Source organism: Bos grunniens, chromosome 12 (assembly GCF_055505025.1).
Source record: "Bos grunniens cultivar Pamir isolate PY7600 chromosome 12, Bosgru_T2T1.0, whole genome shotgun sequence".
Lineage (NCBI taxonomy): Eukaryota > Metazoa > Chordata > Mammalia > Artiodactyla > Bovidae > Bos > Bos grunniens.
This window is the reverse complement of record NC_141176.1, coordinates 44,349,546-44,375,002: the sequence shown is the minus strand read 5'-3', so window position 1 is coordinate 44,375,002 and position 25,457 is coordinate 44,349,546. Positions and strand designations below refer to the sequence as shown.

The following is a 25,457-nucleotide window of genomic DNA, read 5'->3' as shown; positions in this document are numbered from 1 at the left end:
GCGTTACCCCTCTACAAGTGAATGAGTCCATGCACTCTTGGGAACGCATTAGGAATCATATTTTGGGCATCTGGAATCATTCAGATTTTAGTATTGATATTTCTAAGTTACATCAGGATATTCAGAATATGAAGCAGGCAGAGTCTGACTTTTCCTCTCAATGGCTTTCTAATTCCCTCTTTGAAAATCTGGAGGGGTATCTTTCCCATAGATCCTTTTCTACAGTAATGATTGATGCAGCCTTGTGCTTGTGCCTGTTAGTTCTGATTTGTGTAATAGCCCCGTGCCTTTTCAGAATACTCAGCCGAAGTGTTTCTGCTCTATCTACTGAGTTTCATACCTATGCTCTAAAAAATAAAAAAGGGGGAGATGTTGGGAGCCGTGTTAGGCATTACTGACAAAAAGGAGGCACGGGCCCCAGCTCCCTCTCCTCATTCCACAGGCAAGGACCCGGGATTAAGGAGTTACGCCTTGTAATTCTGACTTGTCTTTTCCTCTCCTTGACTGAGTTGACTGAAAAGGAATATTAAGGTGCTTATTGTTCTTGAGAGGAGGATGAGAAGGCACAAAGTCTTCTGCAGCTGTGCTCAGAAAATAATTCATAAAGTTAATCATTGACATTTGTTCAAGGACTTTTACAAAAGAGTGTTGCAGGATGAGCACATAGGCTGTAGCTTGAGGCCATGGGAGGGATTGCTATCTGAAGCCTATTTGTGAGGAGGATGTTTATGGCAAAGGGGTTTACTGAATTTAGGGCTTATAAATAATTAAAACAGAAGTTAAAGATTTAAGAAATGTTGTAAAGTTAGCATATTTTACTATAGCTTATAGAAGTTAGGAATTTTTAGAGATACTATAGCTAGAAGCCTTTTTAAGAGATAGTGAGCTCAGGATGTTAGGGGCAAACAGGATTTAGGAAGATAAATATAAACTGAGGAGTGTAGCATGAGTTACAGTGTAATCACAGTTAACTGTAGGACACATTAGAGGAGGTAGAGAATAGATGATAAGGCTGATTCCAAGAGAATCACTGAAGCAGGAACTCTGTTTGAAGAGCAACAGTGATTTGTGGAGATAATAAATCTGGGAGAGGGGGAACTGAAAATGTCAAATCTCTGGCCTAATGTTTTTGTAAAAGTATAAAAGAGAATCTTAAACTTGAAATAAACAGGCAGTCCAAGAAAACTGGGAGAGGCTGTCTCATTCGCCGACACCATTCACCTCTTCAGGTTGAATCCCTGGCTGCTGGAGCTGGACTCCAGCATCATACAGCCAGTAATAATACAACTAGAACCCAATTGTCCAAAAAGCCATGTTTCCTTTCATTTATCAGTGCTGACATTTTCAACAAAGGTTAGAAAATTTCTTATAAGTATTATAAGGAAAGTGTTTCTAAAAAAAAACTTTAAAACTTTTTAAAAAGGTTACTTAAGAGGGCATTTTTTTTAATAATATAAATTAGAAAAACTTGGCTAGTATTAGACAAACTTTAGCTATAAAACTAAATATTTAATTAAAAAATTTCAAGTAGTATGACTTTATGCTCAGTTCAGTTCAATCGCGCAGTTGTCTCTGACTCTTTGTGACCCCATGGACTGCAGCACTTCAGGCTTCCCTGTTCATCACAAACTCCCAGAAATTACTCAAATTCATGTCCTTTGAGTCGGTGATGCCATCCAACCATCTCATACATTTTCATCCCCTTCTCCCACCTTCAATCTTTTCCAGCATCAGGGTCTTTTCAAATGAGTCAGTTCTGTGCATCAGGTGGCCAAAGTAATGGAGTTTCAGCTTCAAAGTCAGCCCTTCCAATGAATATTCAGGATTGATTTTCTTTAGGATGGACTGGTTGAATCTCCTTGCTGTCCAGGGGACTCTCAAGAGTCTTCTCCAACACCACAGTTCAAAACCATCGATTCTTTAGCACTCAGCATTTTTTACAGTCCAACTCTCACATCCATACATGACTGCTGGAAAACCATAGTTTTGACTATATGGACCTTTGCTGACAAAGTAATGTCTTTGATTTTTAATATGCTGTCTACATTTGTCATAGCCTTTCTTCAAGGAGCAAGTGTCTTTTAATTTCACAGCTGCAGTCACCATGCAGCTGTGATTTGGAGCCAAAAAAATAAATTCTGTCACTTTTTCCATTGTTTCCCCATCTATTTGCCATGAACTGATGGAACAAGATGCCATAATCTTCATTTCCTGAATGTTGAGTTTTAAGCCAACTTTTACTCTCCTCTCACTTTCATCAAGAGGCTCTTGAGCTTTTCTTCACTTTCTGCCTTAAGGGTGGTGTCATCTGCATAGCTGAGGTTATTGATATTTCTCCTGGCAATATTGATTCCAGCTTGTGCTTCCTCAAGCCCAGCATTTCTCGTGATGTACTCTGTATATAAGTTAAATAAGCAGGGTGACATATGTATAAGTATGTCAATAAAGCCTTGACATACTCCTTTCCCTATCTGGAACCATTATTTCATCCCATGTCCAGTTCTAACTGTTACTTCTTGACCTGCATACAGATTTTACAGAAGACAGGTCAGATGTTCTGGTATTCCCATCTCTTTTTTTCACAGTTTGTTGTGATCCACACATGGTGATGTATAAAGCCATGATATTAAAAGACGCTTACTCCTTGGAAGGAAAGTTATGACCAACCTAGGTAGCATGTTCAAAAGCAGAGACATTACCTTGCCAGAGACATTACCTTGCCAACAAAGGTTCGTCTAGTCAAGACTATGGTTTTTCCTGTGGTCATGTATGGATGTGAGAGTTGGACTGTGAAGAAGGCTGAGTACCAAAGAATTGATGCTTTTAAACTGTGGTGTTGGAGAAGACTCTTGAGAGTCCCTTGGACTGCAAGGAGATCCAACCAGTCCATTCTGAAGGAGATCAGCCCTGGGATTTCTTTGGAAGGAATGATGGCTCAAGCTGAAACTCCAGTACTTTGGCCACCTCATGCGAAGAGTTGACTCATTGGAAAAGACTCTGATGCTGGGAGGAACTGGGGGCAGGAGGAGAAGGGGATGACAGAGGATGAGATGGCTGGATGGCATCACTGATTCAATGGACGTGAGTCTGGGTGAACTCTGGGAGTTGGTGATGGACAGGGAGGCCCGGCGTGCTGCGATTCCTGGGGTTGCAAAGATTCAGACACGACTGAGCGACTGATCTAACCTGATCTGACACAGTCAAAGGCTTTGGCATAGTCAATAAAGCAGAAATAGATGTTTTTCTGGAATTCTCTTGCTTTTGTGATGATCCAACAGATGAGGGCAATTTGATCTCTGATTCCTCTGCCTTTTCTTAATACAGCTTGAACATCTGGAAGTTCATGGTTCATGTACTGTTGAAGCCTGGCTTGGAGAATTTTGAGCGTTAATTTGCTAGTGTGTTTGAGATGAGTGTAATAGTGCGATAGTTTGAGCATTCTTTAGCATTGCCTTTCTTTGGGAATGAAATGAAAACTGACCCTTTCCAGTCCTGTGGCTTCTGCTGAGTTTTCCAAATTTGCTGGCATACTGAGTTCAGCAATTTCACAGCATCATCTTTTAGGATTGGAAATAGCTCAACTGGAATTCCATCACCTCCCCTAGTTTTGTGCATAGTGGTAATTCCTAAAGACCCACTTGACTTTGAATTCCAGGTTGTCTGGCTCTTGGTGGGTGATCACACCATTGTGGTTATCCAGGTCATGATCTTTTTTATACAATTCTTCTGTGTATTCTTGCCAGCTCTTCTTAATATCTTCTGCTTTTCTTAGGTCTGTAGCATTTCTGTCCTTTATTGTGTCCATCTTTGCATGAAATGTTCCCTTGGTATCTCTAATTTTCTTGAAGAGATCTCTAGTCTTTCCCATTCTATTGTTTTCCTCTATTTGTTTGCATTGATCACTGAGGAAGGCTTTCTTATTTGTCCTTGCTTTTCCTTTGGAACTCTGCATTCAGATAGGTGTATCTTTCCTTTTCTCCTTGCCTTTCATGTCTTTTCTATTTGTAAGGCCTCCTTAGACAACCATTTTGCATTTATTTTTCTTGGTGATGGTTTTGATCACTGCCTCCTGTACAATGTTTATGCTCAGTGAACATTTATTAAGAAAGATGGTAACAATAACCCTGTGTACGAGACAGCAAAAGAGACACTGATGTATAGATCAGTTTTATGGACTCTGTGGGAGAGGGAGAGGGTGGGGAGATCTGGGAGAATGGCATTGAAACATGTATAATATCATGTATGAAACGAGTCACTCACTAGTCCAGGTTCAATGCACAATACCGGATGCTTGGGGCTGGTGCACTGGGACGACCCAGAGCGAGGGTATGGGGAGGGAGGAGGGAGGTGGGTTCAGGATGGGGAACACAGGTATACCTGTGGCGAATTCATTTTGATATTTGGCAAAACTAATACAATATTGTAAAGTTTAAAAATAAAATAAAATGAAAAAAAAAAAGAAAATGAAAAAATAAAGAAATGATGTTTAATAATGTTCTATTAGAAAATATTTGAATTGATTTAATATCAGTCAGTGTGTTTTGATGTGAATTATCAAAATTAAAAATTTTCTAAACCTTTTGGAAATTTAATAAAATAATTTAATTTTAGAAATGCGTAAGTAAATCTTTCAATATGCAGGTGGTATTCATATTGCTTTTCTATTGTCTGCTAATGACATTAGCATATTTCTCTTAACATATTAAACATAATTTACATATTTAAAGATGTTTTAATGTTTGTAATTAATGTCTTAGTTTATAAAAGCTTTGATATATTGACATTCACTCTGCTACTGATGCAAAAAGTTTTTGCTATTTTTTAAAAATTTTGTTTAGTTGTTTAAGTCTTGCTGTCAGTTTTTTTTTTAAATTTGTCTCTTTATTTTTGATGTAACTATATTATTTGAGTGGTTAGTGATTATATAGACTTAAAAAAATTCTAAGTCTTGAGGTTTTTCCTCCTGAACTATTGCTCTTAGGCCCACCTAGAATTGAACATTTATCAACTACATTTTCATCTTCTATGATGTTTAAGGTTTTAGTAGAATGTGATCAAAGGCATGTTACCAAAAATTACCCTGTCTCTGAGAAGCACAGTGTAAACATGCTAGTTCTGTATCCCTCTTTGCTGTGCTTTAACCCATGTCACACCTAAATCTCATTTTTCTAAAAAGAGTAAGACAAAAGTCTTAATGACTTTTTCTTCAAAAGCCAATTGATTACTTCAACACTATTCATCTGAATAATAAAATGTTTTTTTAATGATTTGTACAGCCACTTTTATCATATTATACTCACATGTTTTAAAGTTGTTTTTTACTTTCTTTTCATGTTCATTAATATAGCCATTTTCTTTCATCATAAAGCCACATTTTTTTTTCAGTTTTATTTATTTATTTATTTTTATACTTTACAAAACTGTATTGCTTTTGCCATACATTGACATGAATCCACTGTGGGTGTACATGTGTTCCCCACCCTGAACCCCCCCTCCCATCTCCCTCCCCACCCTATCCCATTGAGTCATCCCAGTGCACCAGCCCTGAGCACCCTGTATCATGCATCGAACCCGGACTGGTCATTTGTTTTACATATGATATTTTACATGTTTCACTGCCATTCTCCCATATCATCCCGCTCTCGCCCTCTCCCACAGAGTCCAAAAGACTGTTCTATATATCTGTGTCTCTTTTGCTGTCTCACATACAGGGTTATTGTTACCATCTTTCTAAATTCCATAGCCACATTTTTTAAATATTTGAGGTTATAAAATACTTTTTAATATTTCATAGACCAATTTTTTCTCCAGATTCCTTTGTATTAGAGACTGTCTCACCTTTAAAAATGTATTTCCTAACATTTGACATTTGAATGTTCAGAGAAACACAAGCACAATTTTATAAATACCTTGTACAAATATCATTATTATATAAATTGTGATTTTAAGATAATTATGATTTCCATAATAGCAAACTACCTCATTCAAAAGTCATATGATTCTTTCCATTCATTTAAATTAACATTATTCAATAAAGTTTTTCATTGTTTTTTTGTCTAGAGTTGGAACCTATCTTGTTGACTTCATTTTTAGATAATTTACTTTTAGTGGTGCTATTTAAATAAGTTCTGTTCTTTATACAATCTATGTGATTTTTATAAAAGGAATTGCATTCCCTTCTCCAGGGCATGTTTCCGACCCAGGGATCAAACCTAGTCTTCCACACTGCAGGCTGATTCTTTACCATCTGACCTACCAGAGAAGCCCCTATATATTTATATCTCTATACAACTCTTCCTCAATTTATAATTTATGTCTTGAATCAATTGCAAGTCCAAAGTATAGTAAGCTGAAACTGTATTTAATACACTAACCTATAGAACATCAGAACTTAGCCTAACCCACCTTAAGTGTGCTCAGTCTACCTACAATTGAGTAAAACCATCTAATGCAAAGCCTATTTCATAGTAGAGTGTTGAAAATCATATGTAATTTATTGAATACTGTCTGAAAGTGAAAAGTAGAATGGTTGTAACAATATTAGTTATTTAACTTTGTGATGATGTGGCCACATATGAACTGCTTCTTACTGCCCTGCCCAGCCTCACAAGAAAGTATTGTACTTCATATTGCTGGCTCAGCAAAAGATTAAAATTCAACTTAAGATTTCTATTGAATACATACCACGTTCACACCATCATAAGCTGAAAAATCATTAAGTCAAACCATTGAAACACAGTCGGGGACTGTCTTTATATAGCTGTATATCAGTTTATTATCATTTTACAAATATTTATATTGGATCTAGAATTTCCTTGGTTGTTTGCTTGGTACATATGAAAGTGTTATGGCAATTATGAAATGCTTGCAATACCATCCTAAAAATTTAGAAGGGATTACCTAAAGAGTAAAGACTCATTTGTCTTTGAAAGATATTTTCTCTGCAATAATACTTTTTTTGTAAGTACAAGAATTTTATCTTGAAATTATATTTTTCATAAGTATGTAGATACATGAAATTTTTATTATATGAAAACTTCAGAATATATCATTTTAATAATATTTTCTTTAAAATTTGAGGTCTTAAGTATTTTAAAAAGTATCCAATGCTTTAAAATTTTTCCAGAATTCTTCTCAATATTTATTGTTTTCTATAAAAACGTATATACATCTGACTAATTTAATCTTTCCTAAAGTTTGATGGCATCAGGATACATTACTTATTATTGGGCATGGCATCAGGATACATTACTTATTACTGGGCCATGATGCTCTTTGGTCATTATATAATGTGTTTTGTTGTAATAGCCATAAATGTTTGTTCTGAGTTAAAACAATGCATTTTTTTCCTGGTTATTCCTTCACTATCAGCTATTGCTATTTTCAACTGTCTCAGACCATTTTGATTTGCAGGTTTGTAAAAAGTATTGAAAGTCACGTAACTAAGCTTGTGCTCTCTCTGCTCAATCATGTCCAACTCTTTGTGACCCCATTGACTATAGCCCACCAAGCTCCACTGTCCATGGCATTACTCAGCAAGGGTACTGGAGTGAGTTGGCCATTTCCTCCTTCAGGGAATCTTCCCTGATGCAGGGATGGAAACTGTTTCTTCTGAGTTTCTCATTGCAGGTGGATTCTTTACCACTGAGCCATTGCAGAAGCCCTGTTACTAAGCTTATTAGTATTATATTAAAATTACAGTTTGGGCTTCCCAAGTGGCTCTAGTGGTAAAGAACCCACCTGCTAAGGCAGGAGATGCAAGAGACCTGGATTGGATCCCTGGGTAGGGAAGATCCCTTGGAGGAGGAAATGGTAAACCCACTCCGGTATTCTTGCCTGGAGAATCCCATGAACAGAGGAGCCTGGTGGACTAGAGTCCATGGGGTCGCAAAGAGTCATACATGACTGAAGCAACTTAGCAGACAAAAGAAAAAAAAAAAAAAACTCTCTGTGATACCTGAAGTCCTTTCTATTGAGTTGAATAAAAGCCTTTAGCTTCTTTATATTTTGTGTCATCTATTTTGTCTTTAGAAAATTCCTATCATTTTATTCTGTGCAGTGTTCAAGACAAGTATCATTGCTAAATATTTGAATTATAGATATGAAATAAACCATCTGTAATTTATAATCACATTTGACTGTATGTATGAACAATTCCAAAGATACCTAGAACCACACTTTAATAACATATTGAGCACTTTTTTCTCAGTTTTGTATTTTAAGAAAGGAGTTTGCTGTTTGTTTTGTCATGAGAAAAACACTTTTGTGTTTGTATTGTATCTAATATCTTCTGGTTATGTTACTGAAGTTGGAAAAAATATACATTTAAAAATGAAAAATAAAATGAACTATTTTACTGCTATAACACATTGACATAAACACTTTTTAAAACAAGTACCAACTTTTAGCTCACAAGTGGGTCACAGGTCCAGGAAGGCATGTCTGGTTTCCTCTGCTCAAGATCTCAAAAGGCTTGAAAGCAAGGTGCTGGCAAGGCTGTGTTCTCATCTGAAGCTGGAAGCCATCTTCCAATGTCATACAGATTACTGAATGAGAGTTTATGAAAATAGGCTGCTATTTGGCCTGCAGTCACACATTTTAAAGTTGTGCCTCCACTTTGCAGGCATTTGAAAAAACCAGTGATAGTTTCATAAACAAAGGAACCCCAGAGTAACTATGTCTTAAAGTAAAATTTCCTTTTTAATCTCTTTCAAATGCATTGCTAACCAACACTTCCTGTGCTTAGTTGCTCAGTCGTGTCTGTCTCTTTGCAACCCCCACAAGGCTCCTCTGTCCATGGGGATTCTGTAGGCAAGAATAATGGTGTGGGTTGCCATGCCCTGCCCTCCTCCAAGGGATCTTTACAATCCAGGGATCAAACCCAGCAGTTCACTCTTATTCATATTCTGTTCTTAATTTATGTAATGAAAAATATTGTCTTTACTTTAAGGAACAACACAGGGTAATATTGCTTAGACAGAATGGCTTCATCCTTTCTCTGATTCAGGAAACCACCAAGGGGAAAAGTAAAGGAAACAATAGGACTCAAAAAAAAAAAAAAAAAGTTGATAAATGTTTACAAGTATAACACAGGAAGTTTATATAGACAACCAATGAGGTATGCTAGTAAGAAAATTCCTTACAGAATATTATTATTAACTTTTATTAGAAAAAGAGCAGGCATATTTTTAACTTCATGATCATTGCAAATTAGATAAAATATTTAGATTACATGCTGACTAAATGAGGAAATAATTTACTGACTACTATAGTAAACTCTACAAATCAAGAAATACTTGTTTATTTTTAAATTTTTTATTTTTTAACCTCTCATTAAAATAAATAAATTTATATTAAAAATATTTGTTTTATATTACTAAAATTTCTTTTTTTTTTTTTAACTAATCAAAACTGAAGAGTAGAGTGAACATAGACTTTGGTTTCTGGGGTAGGAAAATAATGCCTCCCAAAGATATCTATGGGACTTCCTTATAGCTCAGATGGTAAAGAATCTGCCTGCAATTCAGGAGACCTGGATTTGATCCTTGGGTCAGGAAGATCCTCTGGAGAAGGCAATAACAATCCGCTCCAGTATTCTTCCCTAGAGAGTCCCATGGACAGAGGAGCCTTGCAGGCTACAGTCCGTGAAATCGCAGTTAGAGACAACTGAGCGACTAACATGTATGTATGTGAAGTGAAGTCTCTCAGTCGTGTCCGACTCTTTGTGACCCCATGGACTGTAGCCTACCAGGCTCCTCCCTCCATGGGATTCTCCAGGCAAGAGTACTGGAGTGGGTTGCCATTTCCTTCTCCAGGGGATCTTCCTGACCCAGGGATCCCCAGGATATGAGTATGTTAGTTTACATAGCAAGTGCAGGAAAGGGGCTGGTTGTGAAGGGAATTAAGGTTGCTAATTGGCTAACCTTAAATAGATTTTTCTACATTAACTCAAGTTAAATTCGGGTGAGCCTATTATAATCACAAGAATTACTGTCAGAGAAGCACTATGTTGCGGGCCCTGAAGATGGAAGAAGAGGTCACAAAGGTCTAAGCACCACTTCTCTAGAGCCTCCTGAAAGAAAGAGCTGCCAACACCTTGATTTTAACACAAGATCTAATTTGAATGCCTGACCTTCAGAACTAAGAGATAGTGTGTGTTTGTTAGGCTGCTAATTTGAGATAATTTTTTACAATAGCCATAGTAAGTTTAAACAACTTTAAAATTTTGCATAATGAATATAGGAATGCATTCCTATTTCTGATGTAGTTCAGTTCAGTTCAGTCACTCAGTCGTGTCCGACTCTTTGCGACCCCATGAATTGCAGCACGCCAGGCCTCCCTGTCCATCACCAACTCCCGGAGTTCACTCACGTCCATCAAGTCGGTGATGCCATCCAGCTATCTCATCCTCTGTCATCCCCTTCTCCTCTTGCCCCCAATTCCTCCCAGCATCAGAGTCTTTTCCAATGAGCCAACTCTTCACATGAGGTGGCCAAAGTACTGGAGTTTCAGCTTTAGCATCATTCCTTCCAAAGAACACCAGGACTGATCTCCTTTAGAATGGATTGGTCGGATCTCCCTGCAGTCTAAGGGACTCTCAAAAGTCTTCTCCAAAACCACAGTTTCAAAGCATCAATTCTTCAGTGCTCAGCTTTCTTCATAGTCCAACTCTCACATTCATACATGACCACTGGAAAAACCATAGCCTTGACTAGATGGACGTTTTTGGCAAAGTAATGTCTCTGCTTTTGAATAGTTACTTTAGGATAAAAATATATAGGTCACCTTTGAAATCTACAGCTAGAGGAAAAACACTGTAAAAACTAAAAATCCTGCCATGTGTTGAGGTTTAAGACATGCCTAGTTTGCTTGAATGATACTTTGAATCTCAAATCTAGTTCTCAATATTCCCTTTGAATAGCGTCATCTTTGGTTGTTCAGAGGCCATTGACTTCACATATTTTCAATGATTTTCTCTTAGAAAGATGACTATACTTTAGATTCCCAGCAGAAAATTTGATCAAGGTTTTGGAGATTAAGAAAATAGTTGTTCAGACATTTATTTCCTTGCATACCCAGATCTGCAAAATATGGGTTTCTTGGCAATGGATTAATTACGATTAGGTTATACTATTTCTTCTGTCATGATTTGTCAAGAGTTAGTCATAAGAGAGAGGCATTTGCATATAACATACAACTCAGTTTTGAGACATTCATGGCATTCCAGTGCTATTAAGCTTTGATAATTCAGATGACCTTGAAATTGTTTAATACTTTAGGTCACCTTGGAATTTCAAATTTTGTGTATTTGAATAAAACTTTTAATGTAAAACATAAAGAATTCACCTACAATGCAGGAGATCTGGGTTCAAGCCCCGGGTTGGGAAGATCCCCTGGAGAAGGTAAAAGGCTACCCACTCCAGTATTCTGGCCTGGAGAATTCCAAGGACTGTATAGTCCATGAGGTAGCAAAGAGTCGGACACAACTGAGAGACTTTCACTTTCATAATAATTACATTTAAGCATAAAATAAGCAGATTTATTTAAATAGTATTTTATGTTAACAAACTGTTTCAAATAACTTTCATGAATATTAAAGTTCATTTTTACTCTAACAATGTTAATAGTACTATAATACTTGATATTTAGCTGTATGAAAATTAGCTAATGTATTTAATAATATCAGAAAGCCAAATTTAATTCATTCTAACTCAGTATTTATATTATTACTGCTTTTTCACTTTTGAATAAAAATTGAGCATAATTTACACCATTTTTACCTCAATTAGTAGAACTTTTCCTGCCAAGTTTATATTTGTTTAGTTCATTGCTTGTTAGGTTCTATGAGTAAATGAGACCTCTGAAGAATGTCTTCCCTAGTTTGCAAACTTGTAATATATTACAAGTAAAATAATTTTTAGTGCATAAGTGAAAGTACACAAAACATTGACTTGTAAATGTAGGGATATTTAATCATTAAGGATGTAACATTGATGAATATGAGTCTAAACATGATGAAACACAGAGCAAGATCAGTGTTTACTGGCTTATAACTTATCATATAAACATTTGTGAATTAGTTCAAGTTAGATATTTTTAATGTGAAATATTTAACTGAATCCCTTAAAACATATGTCATTAATGATTTAGCTTATTCTCTCAATTTCAATTTTACTAGTCAGATTCACTGCATTTCTCAAACTTATTCATTAAAAAGCTTTTAGGAAAGATAAGCTATTTTATTTAGATTATAACATAGTTGATAAGGATAGGAGATCATTTCATGTATCTAAATTCTATTGCTATTTCCTGGATGCATTTTATTAAAAATAAGGTTAAAAAAAAAAGGCATCGCTAACATTTGTTTGCATATCTTAAAGCTGACTTTTAAAACCTCTGTTATTTAAGACATAAGACAAATTTTAAAGCAATTTGGTAAAGGATTTGCTAAATTAACCTCTCTTCAACTCTCAGAAATTATACAGATAGCATGTGTAACTTATTTATTTAAAAGGACTTTAATATATTTCTTTTTAGGCTAGGCTTATATTACTTTTTTTTATAGCAAACAATGATAAAGGGAAACTATAAAATTTACAGAACTGTCATGCTAAATAATGATTTCATTGAGTCAGTAGTTTAGCATGAGATCATTATGTAATTCAATAAGCTGAACATATGTGTCTACTTTAATCATTAATGCCTTCTCTGCCAAGAAGAGAAAATAAGGTACTTAAGTTACCACTCCCTTTGTTTTCTTGCCATCGTTTTCTTCAAGAAAAGTGATTGTGACAAGAACGTTTTCATATCCTAATTTGTGCAGTGTCTTGGGAAGATTCTTTTTTGGATTCATAGTAAACAGTGACTTTTTGATTTATATTTTATCAGGAGCTACAACCATAGAGAAATATGACCTCAGAACAAATTTGTGGATCCAGGCAGGGATGATGAACGGCAGGAGATTGCAGTTTGGTGTGGCTGTTATTGATGACAAACTCTTTGTAATTGGAGGTCGAGATGGCTTGAAGACATTGAACACTGTTGAATGTTACAACCCCAAAACCAAGACTTGGACTGTTTTACCACCAATGTCAACGCATAGACATGGTCTAGGTAAGATTCTTCTTTATTAATGTCATTTTTGGGAAGTATTTTATTGAAAGTAAGAAAGTGAATGAAAGTGAAGTTGCTTAGCCATGTCCAACTCTTTGTGACCCCATGGACAGTAGCCTGCACCAGGCTCCTCCGTCCATGGGATTTTCTAGGCAAGAGTACTGGAGTGGGTTGCCATTTCCTTCTCCAGGGAATCTTCCTGACCCAGGGAACGAACCCAGGTCTCCCATATTGTACACAGACGCTTTACTGTCTGAGCCACCAGGGAAAGTAAGAATGTGTGTTCAGATATAGTATTATTTTGATCAATTATCATTAACTTGAGATAAGCTGTGAACTCATGTATATATATGTTGATATATATATATATATAGGAACATATATATAGATAGATAGATTCTTGACATTTTCCTGTGTTGACCAATGTGCATTAAACTGTTAAAAGAGTGATGTTAAATATACCAACATGAAATATCCTTGGTTTCCATCAATGAATGAATGGAAAAAGAAAATGTGATACATATACATGATGAAATATTGTTCAACCATTAAGAATAATGAAATTCTGCCATTTGCAACAACATGGATGGGCTTTGAGGGAATTATGCCTAGTGAAATAAGTTAAATAGAGAAAAATAACCATATGACCTCATTTACATGTGAAATCTGGAAAAAAAAATCATGGATTTAGAGCAAAGATTGGTTGTTGCCTGAAGCAGGCTTTTGAGAGTGGGTGAAATGGGTGAAGGGACTCAACATTAAAAATTTCCAGTTATAAAATGAGTAAGTCATGGAGATATAATGTACAGCATGGTGACTATAATTAATAAAACTTTATTGCATATTTGAAAGTAGTAGGAGAATGGATCTTGAAAGTTCTCATCATATGGGGAAAAATTGCAACCATGTGTCAAGATGGATGTTAACTGAACTACTGTGGTGGTCATTCTGCAAAATATACAAACATTGAATCATTATTTGTACAGGAAACTAATGTGCTATATCAACTGTACCTCATTTTCTTAAATAAAATAAAAGCAAGGACTTGTAAAAAATATACCTAGATGAGTAGACCTCAAGTTATTTTCAGTTTTCAAAGTATGATACTCATACAGCATGTAAAATTCATCTACTATGAATAGAAAATGCAGAACTATCATGGAAAGACCAGAGTAATACAATATGGAAGAAGAAACAGTTAATGTGAATTGAGAAAGCAATTAAGGTGGTTTTCTCTAGCATTAGTGGATAGTCAAATCTTTGCATTTAATTGTTGCCATCTTGAAAAGTCCATGGGAGAGGGCAGAACAGATTTAGGAAAAGAGTGACTCCTCAATAGGCACTAGAAATCAATATAATAGGACTCAACTAATCTCCACTAGGGAGTAACCTGGAGATGGGGTGAACTGTATTTGGATTCAGAAGTTCTGGGTGTGAGTTTTCAATCTATCAGTGGATATTGGCTTGATTTGGGACCAGCAGTTAAACTATGAGTCTTCATTTCTTCATTTGCCACCAATTCAAGGTTATGAATTAGATTAAAATTGAATGATGATAATGAATGTGAAATCACTTGTAAATTATAAATTCATCAACAAATATTTGAAAAAGAGTCATATAATATAGATCCTGAATTTGTGTTTCTCATCCTGTGGATTGTAAGAAGTCCTGGTTAGTTTTTTGAAGACCTGAAATATGTCAGATAGTCGACTAAGTACGTTTAGAAATATACATTAGAAAGATATTGAGGTCTAATTGCAAATTTACTGATCCAGACTTTCAAAGGAAAGCAAACTCATAAAGCATTTAAAAGCAAAAATTAATGGTAGTTTAAGGTTTTCAGCACTAAAATATAATTCATATCTGCCATCATCTAAGACAAACTTTAAAAATAGCTCTGAACTAAAACAACTTACCTTTTTGTTCTTTTGATTTACCTCCACTTTTATCAGTTTTCTGATTTTTATTTTATTTGCCATAGTTAGTAAATGTCTTGCTCTGTGATATGCAGTGAGATTACAAGATTGCCCATGTATCCCATATTATACTCCAAGTGGCAAGACACTAAAGTAAAATTTTAATATAAAATAAAATCTCAAAATAATTTAGTTGACCTATATAACTTTCCCTCACCTAGATTTGTTTGAAAAAAATCCTTACATGATTATATTAGAAAGCCACATGAGTTCTTTGGTTGTTAAAGTTGAATATGTGGTCAAAAACATTTCATAGATATCAATAAATGAAGATTGATTCTTTCTGCTGGATGAAATAGCAAATAAAACTGTATTCATGTTAAGTCTATGATATCAGGGAGTAATGCATCTCTCTAGGGAATGAAGCTAATGAAGACCACAATTGCCTGCTGAGTTGCTGAGTTTTTATTTTAGCATTATATCTGTGAAACACATAGTTCTATAAATCACGTCTTCTTTCCCACAACATTTATTTTGTATAAAGTTGAATAAGTCATTCTTATAATACACTGTTTGCAAGTAAGTAGTTTTAGGAAAAATTGACAAAATAGTAATATAGCTGTTGTTGATTATGGATTTTCTATATGCCATGCTTTGTGTTGCATGTTAAATATATGATAGGATTTGTTTTTGTTTGTTTAGTTTTCAAATGAGATAAAATTAGGTGTTAAAGTGTAGAATTGAGTACTTTTGAGTCTATTCATAGAGTTATGTAGTCATCACCACTATCAAACTCCAAAATATTTTTATCATCCTAAAAAGAAACCCTATAATCAATAGCAGTCACTCAATATTGCCCCACCTGCCTGGACCCTTTAGCAAAAATTAAACGATTTTCTGTCCTGGTGAAATTGCCAACTCAAGATAATTCATTTAAATACAATCATATAATTTGTGGTTTTCTGATTTGTTTCCACTTTTTGGTTATTATGAATAAAACTAAAATGAAAATCCATGTATGTATTTTTGTATGAATATATATGTTAAGTTCTGTTGGATATGTACATATGAGAAAAGTTGTTGAGTTACACGGTAGCTCCATCTTTAAATTTTGGATGAACTGCCAAGCTATTTTCCAGAATAGCTGTTCCATTTTCCATCTCCTCAGCAAAATATGAGGGTGCCAATTTTTCCACATCCTTGACAACACTTGTTATTGTTTATTCTTTTTCTATTATAATGATCACAATGTTATCTCATGATTTTATAAAAATTTCTCTAATGAATAATTTTGAGAAATATTTCATGTGCTTATTGACCATTTGTACCTTCTCTGGATAAATATATATAAGTTTTGTTCAGTTTTCTTTTTCTTTTATTGTCCACTTTATATTCTATATATGAGTTTTCTATCAGATATAAGATTGCAAATATTTCATTCCATTCTATGGGTTCTAATTTAACTTTTTGATAGGACCCTTTGAAGCACAATAACTATTGACTTACTAAAGTTAAATTTATTTTCCTTTCTTTTGTTGCTTCTGCTTTTAGTGGAATATAAGAGAAAATATTGTCTAATTGATGGTCATAAAATTTATGTTAATACTTTAGAAATTTTATACCTTTTGGTCTTAAATTTAAAAACATAATCTATTTATTAATATGATGTGAGCTAATAGTTTAACATCATTTTTGCATGTTGTTTCACTGTTCTTTGTTGAAAAAAATCTTTCCTTTCCATTGACTTATCTTGGCACATCATGAAAAATTTATTGGCCATAAATATGGAGATTTATTTATAGACATTAAATTCTACTCTATTAATATCCCTACCTATACTTACACCAATACCACACTGCCTTGATTACTGTAGCTTTGTAATAAGATTTGAAATTGGATAATGTCAGCTCTCTGACTTATGTAGGACTGTGTTTAATAGCCACATATCTGTTATTGTCATACAAATTGCATATTTATACATTATACATCCGTCTCAATACAGTTTTAAAATTATTACTTTATGCAGATGTCTTTATAATGACAGGAGAAAATAAAGTGCTATAAATTATTAAAAATACAGTTATTACCTTAATAGAGTTCTTTACTCTTCTTGTGAATTTATGTTCCTATCTAGAAATGTCTACAGCCTGACCCAAAGTACCCCTTTCAGGGAAGATCTATTAGCAACAAATTCCCTTTATGTTTTGTTTATTTATTTTTTAAAATCTTGATATACGATCATTTCTCCTTTATTTTTAAAGGACATAAAATTCTTAACAGTCTTTTTATGTTAACACTTTGAATATGCCATACCATGTCTTTTGGTCTCCTTGATGAGAAATGAACTGTTAATCTTTTTGAGAATCCTTTGTGCCTGATAAGTTGCTACTCTTTTGCTACTTATAAGATTCTCACTTTGACTTTTAACAGTGTGTGATATGCCTATGTGTGCCTAGTTTTGAGTTCATCCTACTTGTAGGTTATTGAACCCAGCTATCTCCCAGTTCAGCTGAGCTCCTGATAAGGCAGAGTTGTAAACTGACCACTGAAGTGTTGAAAGATTGCCCCAACATGAACACTGAGCCCCTAAGCAAAGGCAAGTTTTCTTTCTCCTTTCCTCATAAAGGTCTTGGCAGAAGTGCCTGAAGAAGACCTCTTGCCAAGACTCAGACATGGATACCTTAGGATGAAAGGTGGCTGGGAGAGAAATGCCAATATGTGAAGAGCATGATCAGCTTCAATGCAATTTTCTTGAAAGTTTGCAGTACTTTGGTTTTGCACCAAAATTGGTATAGGGATAATAGCTTTCTCCTATGAGACCTGCCAGGTAAAGGCTTTGTAATAGCTTATGATCAGGTTTAAAACATCGTAAGTAGATTTTTAGCAGGAGCTAGACTCTTCATGACTTATCTTTCATTCCTGCTTACACAAATCCTCAAGGTCAGATGGAGATGAAAACTTATTACCTTCACAGATTTTACCTGTGTATGTGCACATGACCTTTAAGAGTACCAGGAATACGTCATTTTTTTCAAATTTCTCCATGGACATCCTTTCCCCAGTTCTTCTTCTGTTGTTGTTGTTGTTGTTTTCAGCTTCTTGTTTGCTTTAACTGTTTTCACCACCTCAGGCTGCATTGACATTAAGTAATTGCCACTGATTTTTTTTTTTTTTCTTGACACACATCCTGGAGCATTCTCAGTAAGAAGAAGCCTTAATCAGGTGAAACAAGAAACTCTTGCAAGTGTAGGTTTTCAGAAAACGACCAGACCCATCAGAATAAGAGCAATTTCCTAAGAATGAGACTTCTGAGGAATCTCCAAAATCTGTCCAGAGCCCTTCATTGACTGATATGCTGTTAGATTTCATCACTACCTTGATCGTGAGGTTGTTGGTTTTCAAGATTACTGGACAGTTAGGGAAAAGGTGCTTGTAATAAAACCATAGAGCTCATTATTCTTATGTAGATTAAGCTGTTTTTATTTTTTTCTTGAATAAATCTCTTCAAATATTTAATGTTTTTATTTCTCTTTCAGAGTTCTGATTTTTAAACATTTTGTCAGTGTTCTCATTATCTTTTATTGTGTCATTGCTGCAGATGTCAACAATAGAGATGGTTTTTATGTGGGTACAATAAGCAAAAACTGGCTAATCTATAAAAAAAGGAGTCTTTTGAAAACATAATGGCTACTAAAACTTTACAAGTGTCTTATATGGTCTAGCCATCAGCACAGGAAAACATTGTAAAAGCAATGAGAATAACACTGATGTTGGCCTTTTGTCAACTATGTTGGTGAACAATGACTCTTCCCCATAGATGGTGAAGTTAGCCACCCTTGAGCCAAAAGGACACATACATAACAGACAAACATAATGTATGAAACTTCAGGCTGTACACAAACCAAAAAAAACAACAACAACAACTGAAAAACAAATAAACATAATGTTTAGCTTATGAAATTGATTAGATGTCCTGGAACATGGCTGAAATTAAGACAGACTTGTTAATTCAAGTGAAAAAATGACACCCCTTGGAAAGTCTGATAAGGACAAACATGCTTCCAGGAAAGGTACTGGGTGCCCCAACTGGCATCGTTGCTTCTACTCACTCTAGAGATCTGTGAGATAGCTCTGAGTCACTGACCTCAGCTTTTTAGTCAGGAATAAGAGGCAACTCAAACTGTTGTCATCTATCATGGTAGACAAGGCTGCTTCAAATGGCTAATCATATGTGTGAACATTCTTAAAATAAGAAGGATATTCCCATTCAGAGGCAATGTAAAAAAAAAAAATGTTCAATCTGTTTTCGACATTTACTAACTGATTAAATACTCACAGTTCAGTTCAGTCACTCAGTTGTGTCCGACTCTTTGCGACCCCATGGATTGCAGCACGCCAGGCCTCCCTGTCCATCACTAACTCCCGAAGTTTACTCAAACTCATGTCCATTGAGTCACTGATGCCATCCAACCATCTCATCCTCTGTCATCCCCTTCTTCTCCTGCCTTCAATCTTTCCCAGCATCAGGGTCTTTTCCAGTGAGTCAGTTCTTCGCATGAGGTGGCTAAAGTATTGGAGTTTCAGCTTCAGCATCAGTCCTTCCAATGACTATTCAGGACTGATTTACTTTAGGATGGACTGGCTGGATCTCCTTGCAAACCACAACCACCTTATAATTTAGACATTTTTGCAGTTTTAAGGTTTAAAAAATCATGGACCAAGTGGCCAATTAGCTTTCCCTATGTCACCCGCCTTGTAAAGAAGATTTGTACTTGTTATTTTTTTAGCTCCAAAGTCATATTTTTTTTCTAATATAACATGCTGTTGCCAATAAGTTAATAATAATAACAAATATTTTTGTTTTTCAATTGCTAAGTCGTGTCTGACTCTGAACAACCCTATGAATTGCAGCATGCCAAGCTTCCCTGCCTTTCACTATCTCCCAGAGCTTGCTCAACTCATGTCTGTTGAGTCAGTGATGCCATCCAATCATCTCACCTTCTGTTACCCACTTCTCCTCCTGCCTTCAATCATTCCCAGCATCAGGGTCCTTTCCAATGACTTAGTTCTTCACATCAGGTGGCCAAAATATTGGAGTTTCAGCTTCAACATCAGTCCTTCCAATGAATATTCAGAGTTGACTTCCTTTTAGATTGACTGGTTTGATTTCCTTCCTGTCCAAGGGATTTTCAAGAGTCTTTGCCACACCAGTTTTGAAGTATTAACTTCAGTGCTCAACTTTCTTTATGATCCAACTCTCACATCTGTACATTTGTACTGGAAAACCCATAGCTTTAACTGTAAGTACCACTTTTGTAGGCAAAGTGATGTCTCTGTTTTTTAAAACGCTGTCTATGTTTGTCATAGCTTTTCTTTCAGGGAGCAAATGTCTTAATTTCATGGCTACAGTCACAATCCACAGTAATTTTGGTACCCCAAAAAATAAAATCTGCCACTATTTCCACTTTTTTCCCATTTATTTGCCTTGAAGTGATAAGACTGGATGCCATGATCTTTGTTTTTTGAATGTTGAATTTTAAGCCAGATTTTTCAGCCTCCTCTTTCACCTTCATCAGGAGGCTCTTTAGTTCCTCTCTAATTTCTGCCATTAAAGTGACATCATCTACATATCTGAGGTTGTTGATATTTCTCCTGTTTATCTTGATTCCAGCTTGTGAGTTATCCAGACCAGCAAATTGCATCATGTAGTCTGAATATAAATTAAATAAGCAGCCTTGACCTACTCCATTCCTAATTTTGAACCAATACATTATTCCATGTCTGGTTCTAACTATTGCTTCTTGACTTGTATACAGGTTTCTCAGGAGGCAGGTAAGATGGTCTGGTATTCCTGTCTCTTGAAGAATTTTCCACTGTTTGTTGTGATCCACATAGTAAAGGCTTTAGTGTAGTCAATGAAGGAGAAGTAGATTTTTTTTTTTTCAATTATCTTGTTTTCTATCATCCAGAGGATGTTGGCAATTAGATCTCATTTCTCTACCTTTTTTAAAATCTAGCTTGTACATCTGGAAATTCTTGGCTTATGTACTACTGATCTCTTACTTGAAGGATTTTGAGCATAATATTGCTAGCATGTGAAATGAGTGCAATTGTATGGTAGTTTGAAAATTCTTTGGCATTGCTTTTCTTTGGGATTAGAATGAAAACTGACCTTTTCCATTCCTGTGGCCACTGCCGGGTTTTCCAAATTTGTTGGCATATTGAGTGCAGCACTTTAACAGCATCATCTTTTAGGATTTGAAACAGCTCACCTGGGATTTCATTACCTCCACTATCTTTGCTCATAGTAATGCTTCCTAAGGCCCACTTGACTTCACACTCAGGGCTCTAGCTCTAGGTGAGTGACCACAGTATCCTGGTTATCTCAATCACTAAGATCTCTCTTTTTTTTTTTTTTTTTTTTTTACAGTTCTTCCATGCATTCTTGCTTCTTCTTCTTCTTCTTAACATCTTTTGCTTCTGTTAGGTCCATATCGTTTCTGTCCTTTATTGTCCCATCTTTACATGAAATAGTCCCTTGGTATTGCCACTTTTCTTGAAGTGATGTCTAGTCATTCTATTGCTTTTTTCTATTTCTTTGCATTGTTCACTTAAGAAGGCATTCCTATGTCACCTTCCTATTCTCTAGAACTCTACATTCATATGGGAATATCTTTCCCTTTTGCTTTTGCCTTTCACTTCTCTTCTTTTCTCAGCTATTTGTAAGGGCTCCTTAGACAATCATTTTGCCTTTTTGCATTTCTTCCTCTTGGGATATGGTTTTGGTCACCATGCAATATTATGAACCTCCATCCATAGTTCTTTAGTCACTCAGTCACTCCAATCTACTCCCTTGAATCTGTTCATCACCTCCACTGTATAATCATAGAAATGTGATTTAGGTCATACTCAATGTCCTAGTGGTTTTCCCTACTTTCTTCAATTTAAGTCTGAAATTTGCAATAAGGGGTTCATGATCTGAGCCACAGTCATTTCTTGCATTGGTGGGAGAGGGTATTTGCAATGGCCAGTATGTTCTCTTGACAACACTATGTTAGCCTTTGCCCTGCTTCATTTTGTACTCCAAGGCCAAATTTGCCAGGTATCTCTTGACTTCTTACTTCTACATTCCAGTCTCCTCTGAAAAAAAGACATCTTTTTGGTGTTTGGTGGAGTTCCATGGTGGGAGTAGGGTAGTGACCAGAGCCCTGAGTTCCTAATGTGGTGGGGCAGGAGGTTATGAAGCACTTCTCACCACCCTGGGGCAGCTGGGCTTGCCAGACCTGGACAATAACTCTGAGGAGCTAGAGAAGAGGAAAGATGGTGGCCAGCTATTGGCCAGTGGTGGGCCATGTGGGTAGCAGAAAGTTCCCAGGACAGCCAGCAGCAACAGTGAGGCCAAGGAGCCCTCAGTTCATGATCATCCTCCAACCTCAGCTCCAGTCTTCCCTGTACCCCCTTCCCAGAAGATCCAACAGGTCCTTTGGCCAGCCCCGACGTGGCACACTGACTGACACCCAGTGGTGAGTGAAGGTTTACATGCCCAAGGGCTAAAGAAGGACCAGAATTTGGACAACCAGGGTGCAGGGCATGTCTGTCCGGTTACTAACAGTGGCTGAAGGACATGTCCCTGGTAGTCAGGGCATAACAAAACATGGTCCACTGGAGAAGAGAGTGGCAAACCACTTCAGTATTCTTGACTCAAGAACCCCATGAACACAAAGAAAAGTCAAAAAGATATGACACTGGAAGGTGAACCCCCTAAGTCAGTAGCTGCCCAAAATGCTACTAAGGAAGGGCCCAAAAACAGCTCAGAAAAGAATGAAGTGGCTGGGTTAAAGTGGAAACGTCGCTCAGTTGTGGATGTGTTTGGTGGTGAAAGTAAAGTCCAAATGCTGCAAAGAACAATATTGCCTAGGAACCTGGAATGTTAGGTCTATGAATCAAGGTAAATTGGGCACGGTCAAGCAGGAGATAGCAAGAGTGAACATCGACATTTTAGAAATCAGTGACCTAAAATTGACTGGAATGGGTGATTTTAATTTGGATGACCATTATGTCTACTATGGTGGGCAAGAATCCCTTAGAATAAATGGAGTAACCCTCATAATCTGAAGTGTCCAAGATGCAGTATTTGGGCACACAGTCAGAAATGACAGAATGATCTTATTTCATTTCCAAGGCAAGCCATTTAGCATCACAGTAATCCAAGTCTATGCCCCAAGCACTAATGCTGAAGAAGATGAAGTTAAAGAGTTCTATGAATACCTATGATATCTTCTAGAACTAACACCTAATATGATACTCATATTATATTTATATATTTTTTAAAATTTTATTTTTTAATTAAGGTTCATTCTCTCATTTTATGTACACAAATTAAAAGACATGCACACAAAAATATCAGTTTAGTGTCTGAGTGTCTGAAACTGTTAGCATGTTTGACTGTGAAAATTTCTATAGAATGAATTTGAGTAATGATTCAACCAAGTATTTCAGATTTGATATACAGAAATAGATTTAGATATAGACAAATGAATAAGTATATGAATAGGTAAAGAAATTGACTAGATATATAAAGTTCTGTGTTAATTTATATACATTTCTCAATTTCACTGAGTGAAAAAGGGGAAAATGCTGATACTGGTATGTTTGTTATTTTCATATCAATCATTTAGCTATACTAAAATGATACAATTTGAACTAATAAATCAGAACCAAAAGTCTCTATATTCTGCCATTTAAGGATTATCTGTTTTATAGGCTGGTATCCCATTTAGCCTTCCTAGCAGGAAAACCTTCTATGTATATTGACTCTAAGAACTTATTACCTAATATTATGGATTCACAAACTAACAAGAATTCCTGGAATATTTCAGGGATTAACAGAGAGAGAGAAATATATATATATATATATATTTATATATATATATATAAAATAAATATATATATATATATAAAATGCAACTTCTCAAAACACAGACATGGTTCAGTTTTAACTTTTTATATATATATATATAAAACACCTAATATATATATTTTATATATATATATAAAACACCTAATATTATGGATTCACAAACTAACAAGAATTCCTGGAATATTTCAGGGATTAACAGAGAGAGAGAAATATATATATATATTTATATATATATAAAATAAATATATATATATATATATATAAAATGCAACTTCTCAAAACACAGACATGGTTCAGTTTTAACTTTAAAAAAATTTAAATAAAAAATAACTTAAAATACCAAAAGCAAAAAAAACACAAATGTATTTGTTATTCTTTGCTAGTCACCAAAGATATTCAGTCTTTGAAATAATCAGTTATATAAAAAAAGGGAAAAGTATAAAAAAAATTTCAAATTTGTTTATTGAAATGAAATATTAAATAGAATTTTGAAAAAAATAAAATTGGCATTATTGTCATCTCTAAAAATCATTAAGAGGAAATAAATTAAAATTATGGCAAAACAGATAAGACAAAGAAATAATCGGTATGATATTGTTATTCATGGTAGTTTTAGAAAAAAAATATTGAGAAAGTGAGAGAGAAAATAAGAAATAATCTGAGAGAATTTCTCTGAAGTATAATACATGGCCTCTGCTGACCTGAAGTAAATAACCAGATATTTTTTCCAACAAAGATGGGTTTACTGGGGCCAACAAAGAGTTGCTATGGTAAGCTATATGCAAGGTCCCACATAACAAACGAAGGAGAACATTTTTATGGAGAGGAAAAGGAAGTTGGGAGGATGATAGTAAAGAGTCCGTGACATTTTGTTTTCTGGATCTCTGCAAGGAAAGAAGAGGAGTCCTTCTGCTACTGTCTCAGAAACTGAGAGCTCCCCTTTCTGGTGTCCCAATTCTAGTTAATTGAAATTCATGTTTATTATTATTATTATTTAAAATTTTCCCCTTTAATCAAAAAAAATTTTTCTAATTCAGTGTTGATCAAGAGTTACATCTAGTTTCAGAGACTTTTTGTCCCTAATATCAGGAAGGACCTTACCAAGGTGTACTGTCTTATATCAGAAGGAAAGTGCACAGATTGGAAACCTATTATGATCACATTGGAGTAACAAAGAAGAGTTGGAATCACTTTCTGTCTAAAGTCCATATATTATCAAGGTCATCATCATTGGAGCTCATCTGAAGCATTATATCATCATCGTAAGTTTGGGAGACACATTTATGATAGGTCTCACCTTGATAGCTTGAGGAAGTTGTCTCCTCAGATGTTCTCTGCTTCTATTGTAGAAAATGTTTACTTTTAGGTTACCAGATAATGTGCAGTTCCAGTCAGTGTTCAGTGCTTTCTTTAGGTGTATCACATGAATCAAAGAACCTTTTTGGTGAAGTTTGTTGACACAAGGGTTAGTTAGCAGTACCCAGAGAGTATGAAGAGAGTTTGGTATT

The 25,457-nt window shown here is 35.4% G+C and overlaps 1 protein-coding gene across 1 annotated transcript in view; it reads left to right on the top strand.

Moving 5' to 3' along the window:
- The window catches only part of KLHL1 (kelch like family member 1), a 541,880-nt gene that overhangs the window by 412,718 nt on the left and 103,705 nt on the right, over nucleotides 1-25,457 (top strand). The window contains exon 7 of the mRNA XM_086328513.1: nucleotides 12,889-13,113. Coding sequence (XP_086184639.1) covers nucleotides 12,889-13,113 — 225 coding nt within the window. The remainder of the gene's footprint in view (nucleotides 1-12,888; nucleotides 13,114-25,457) is intronic.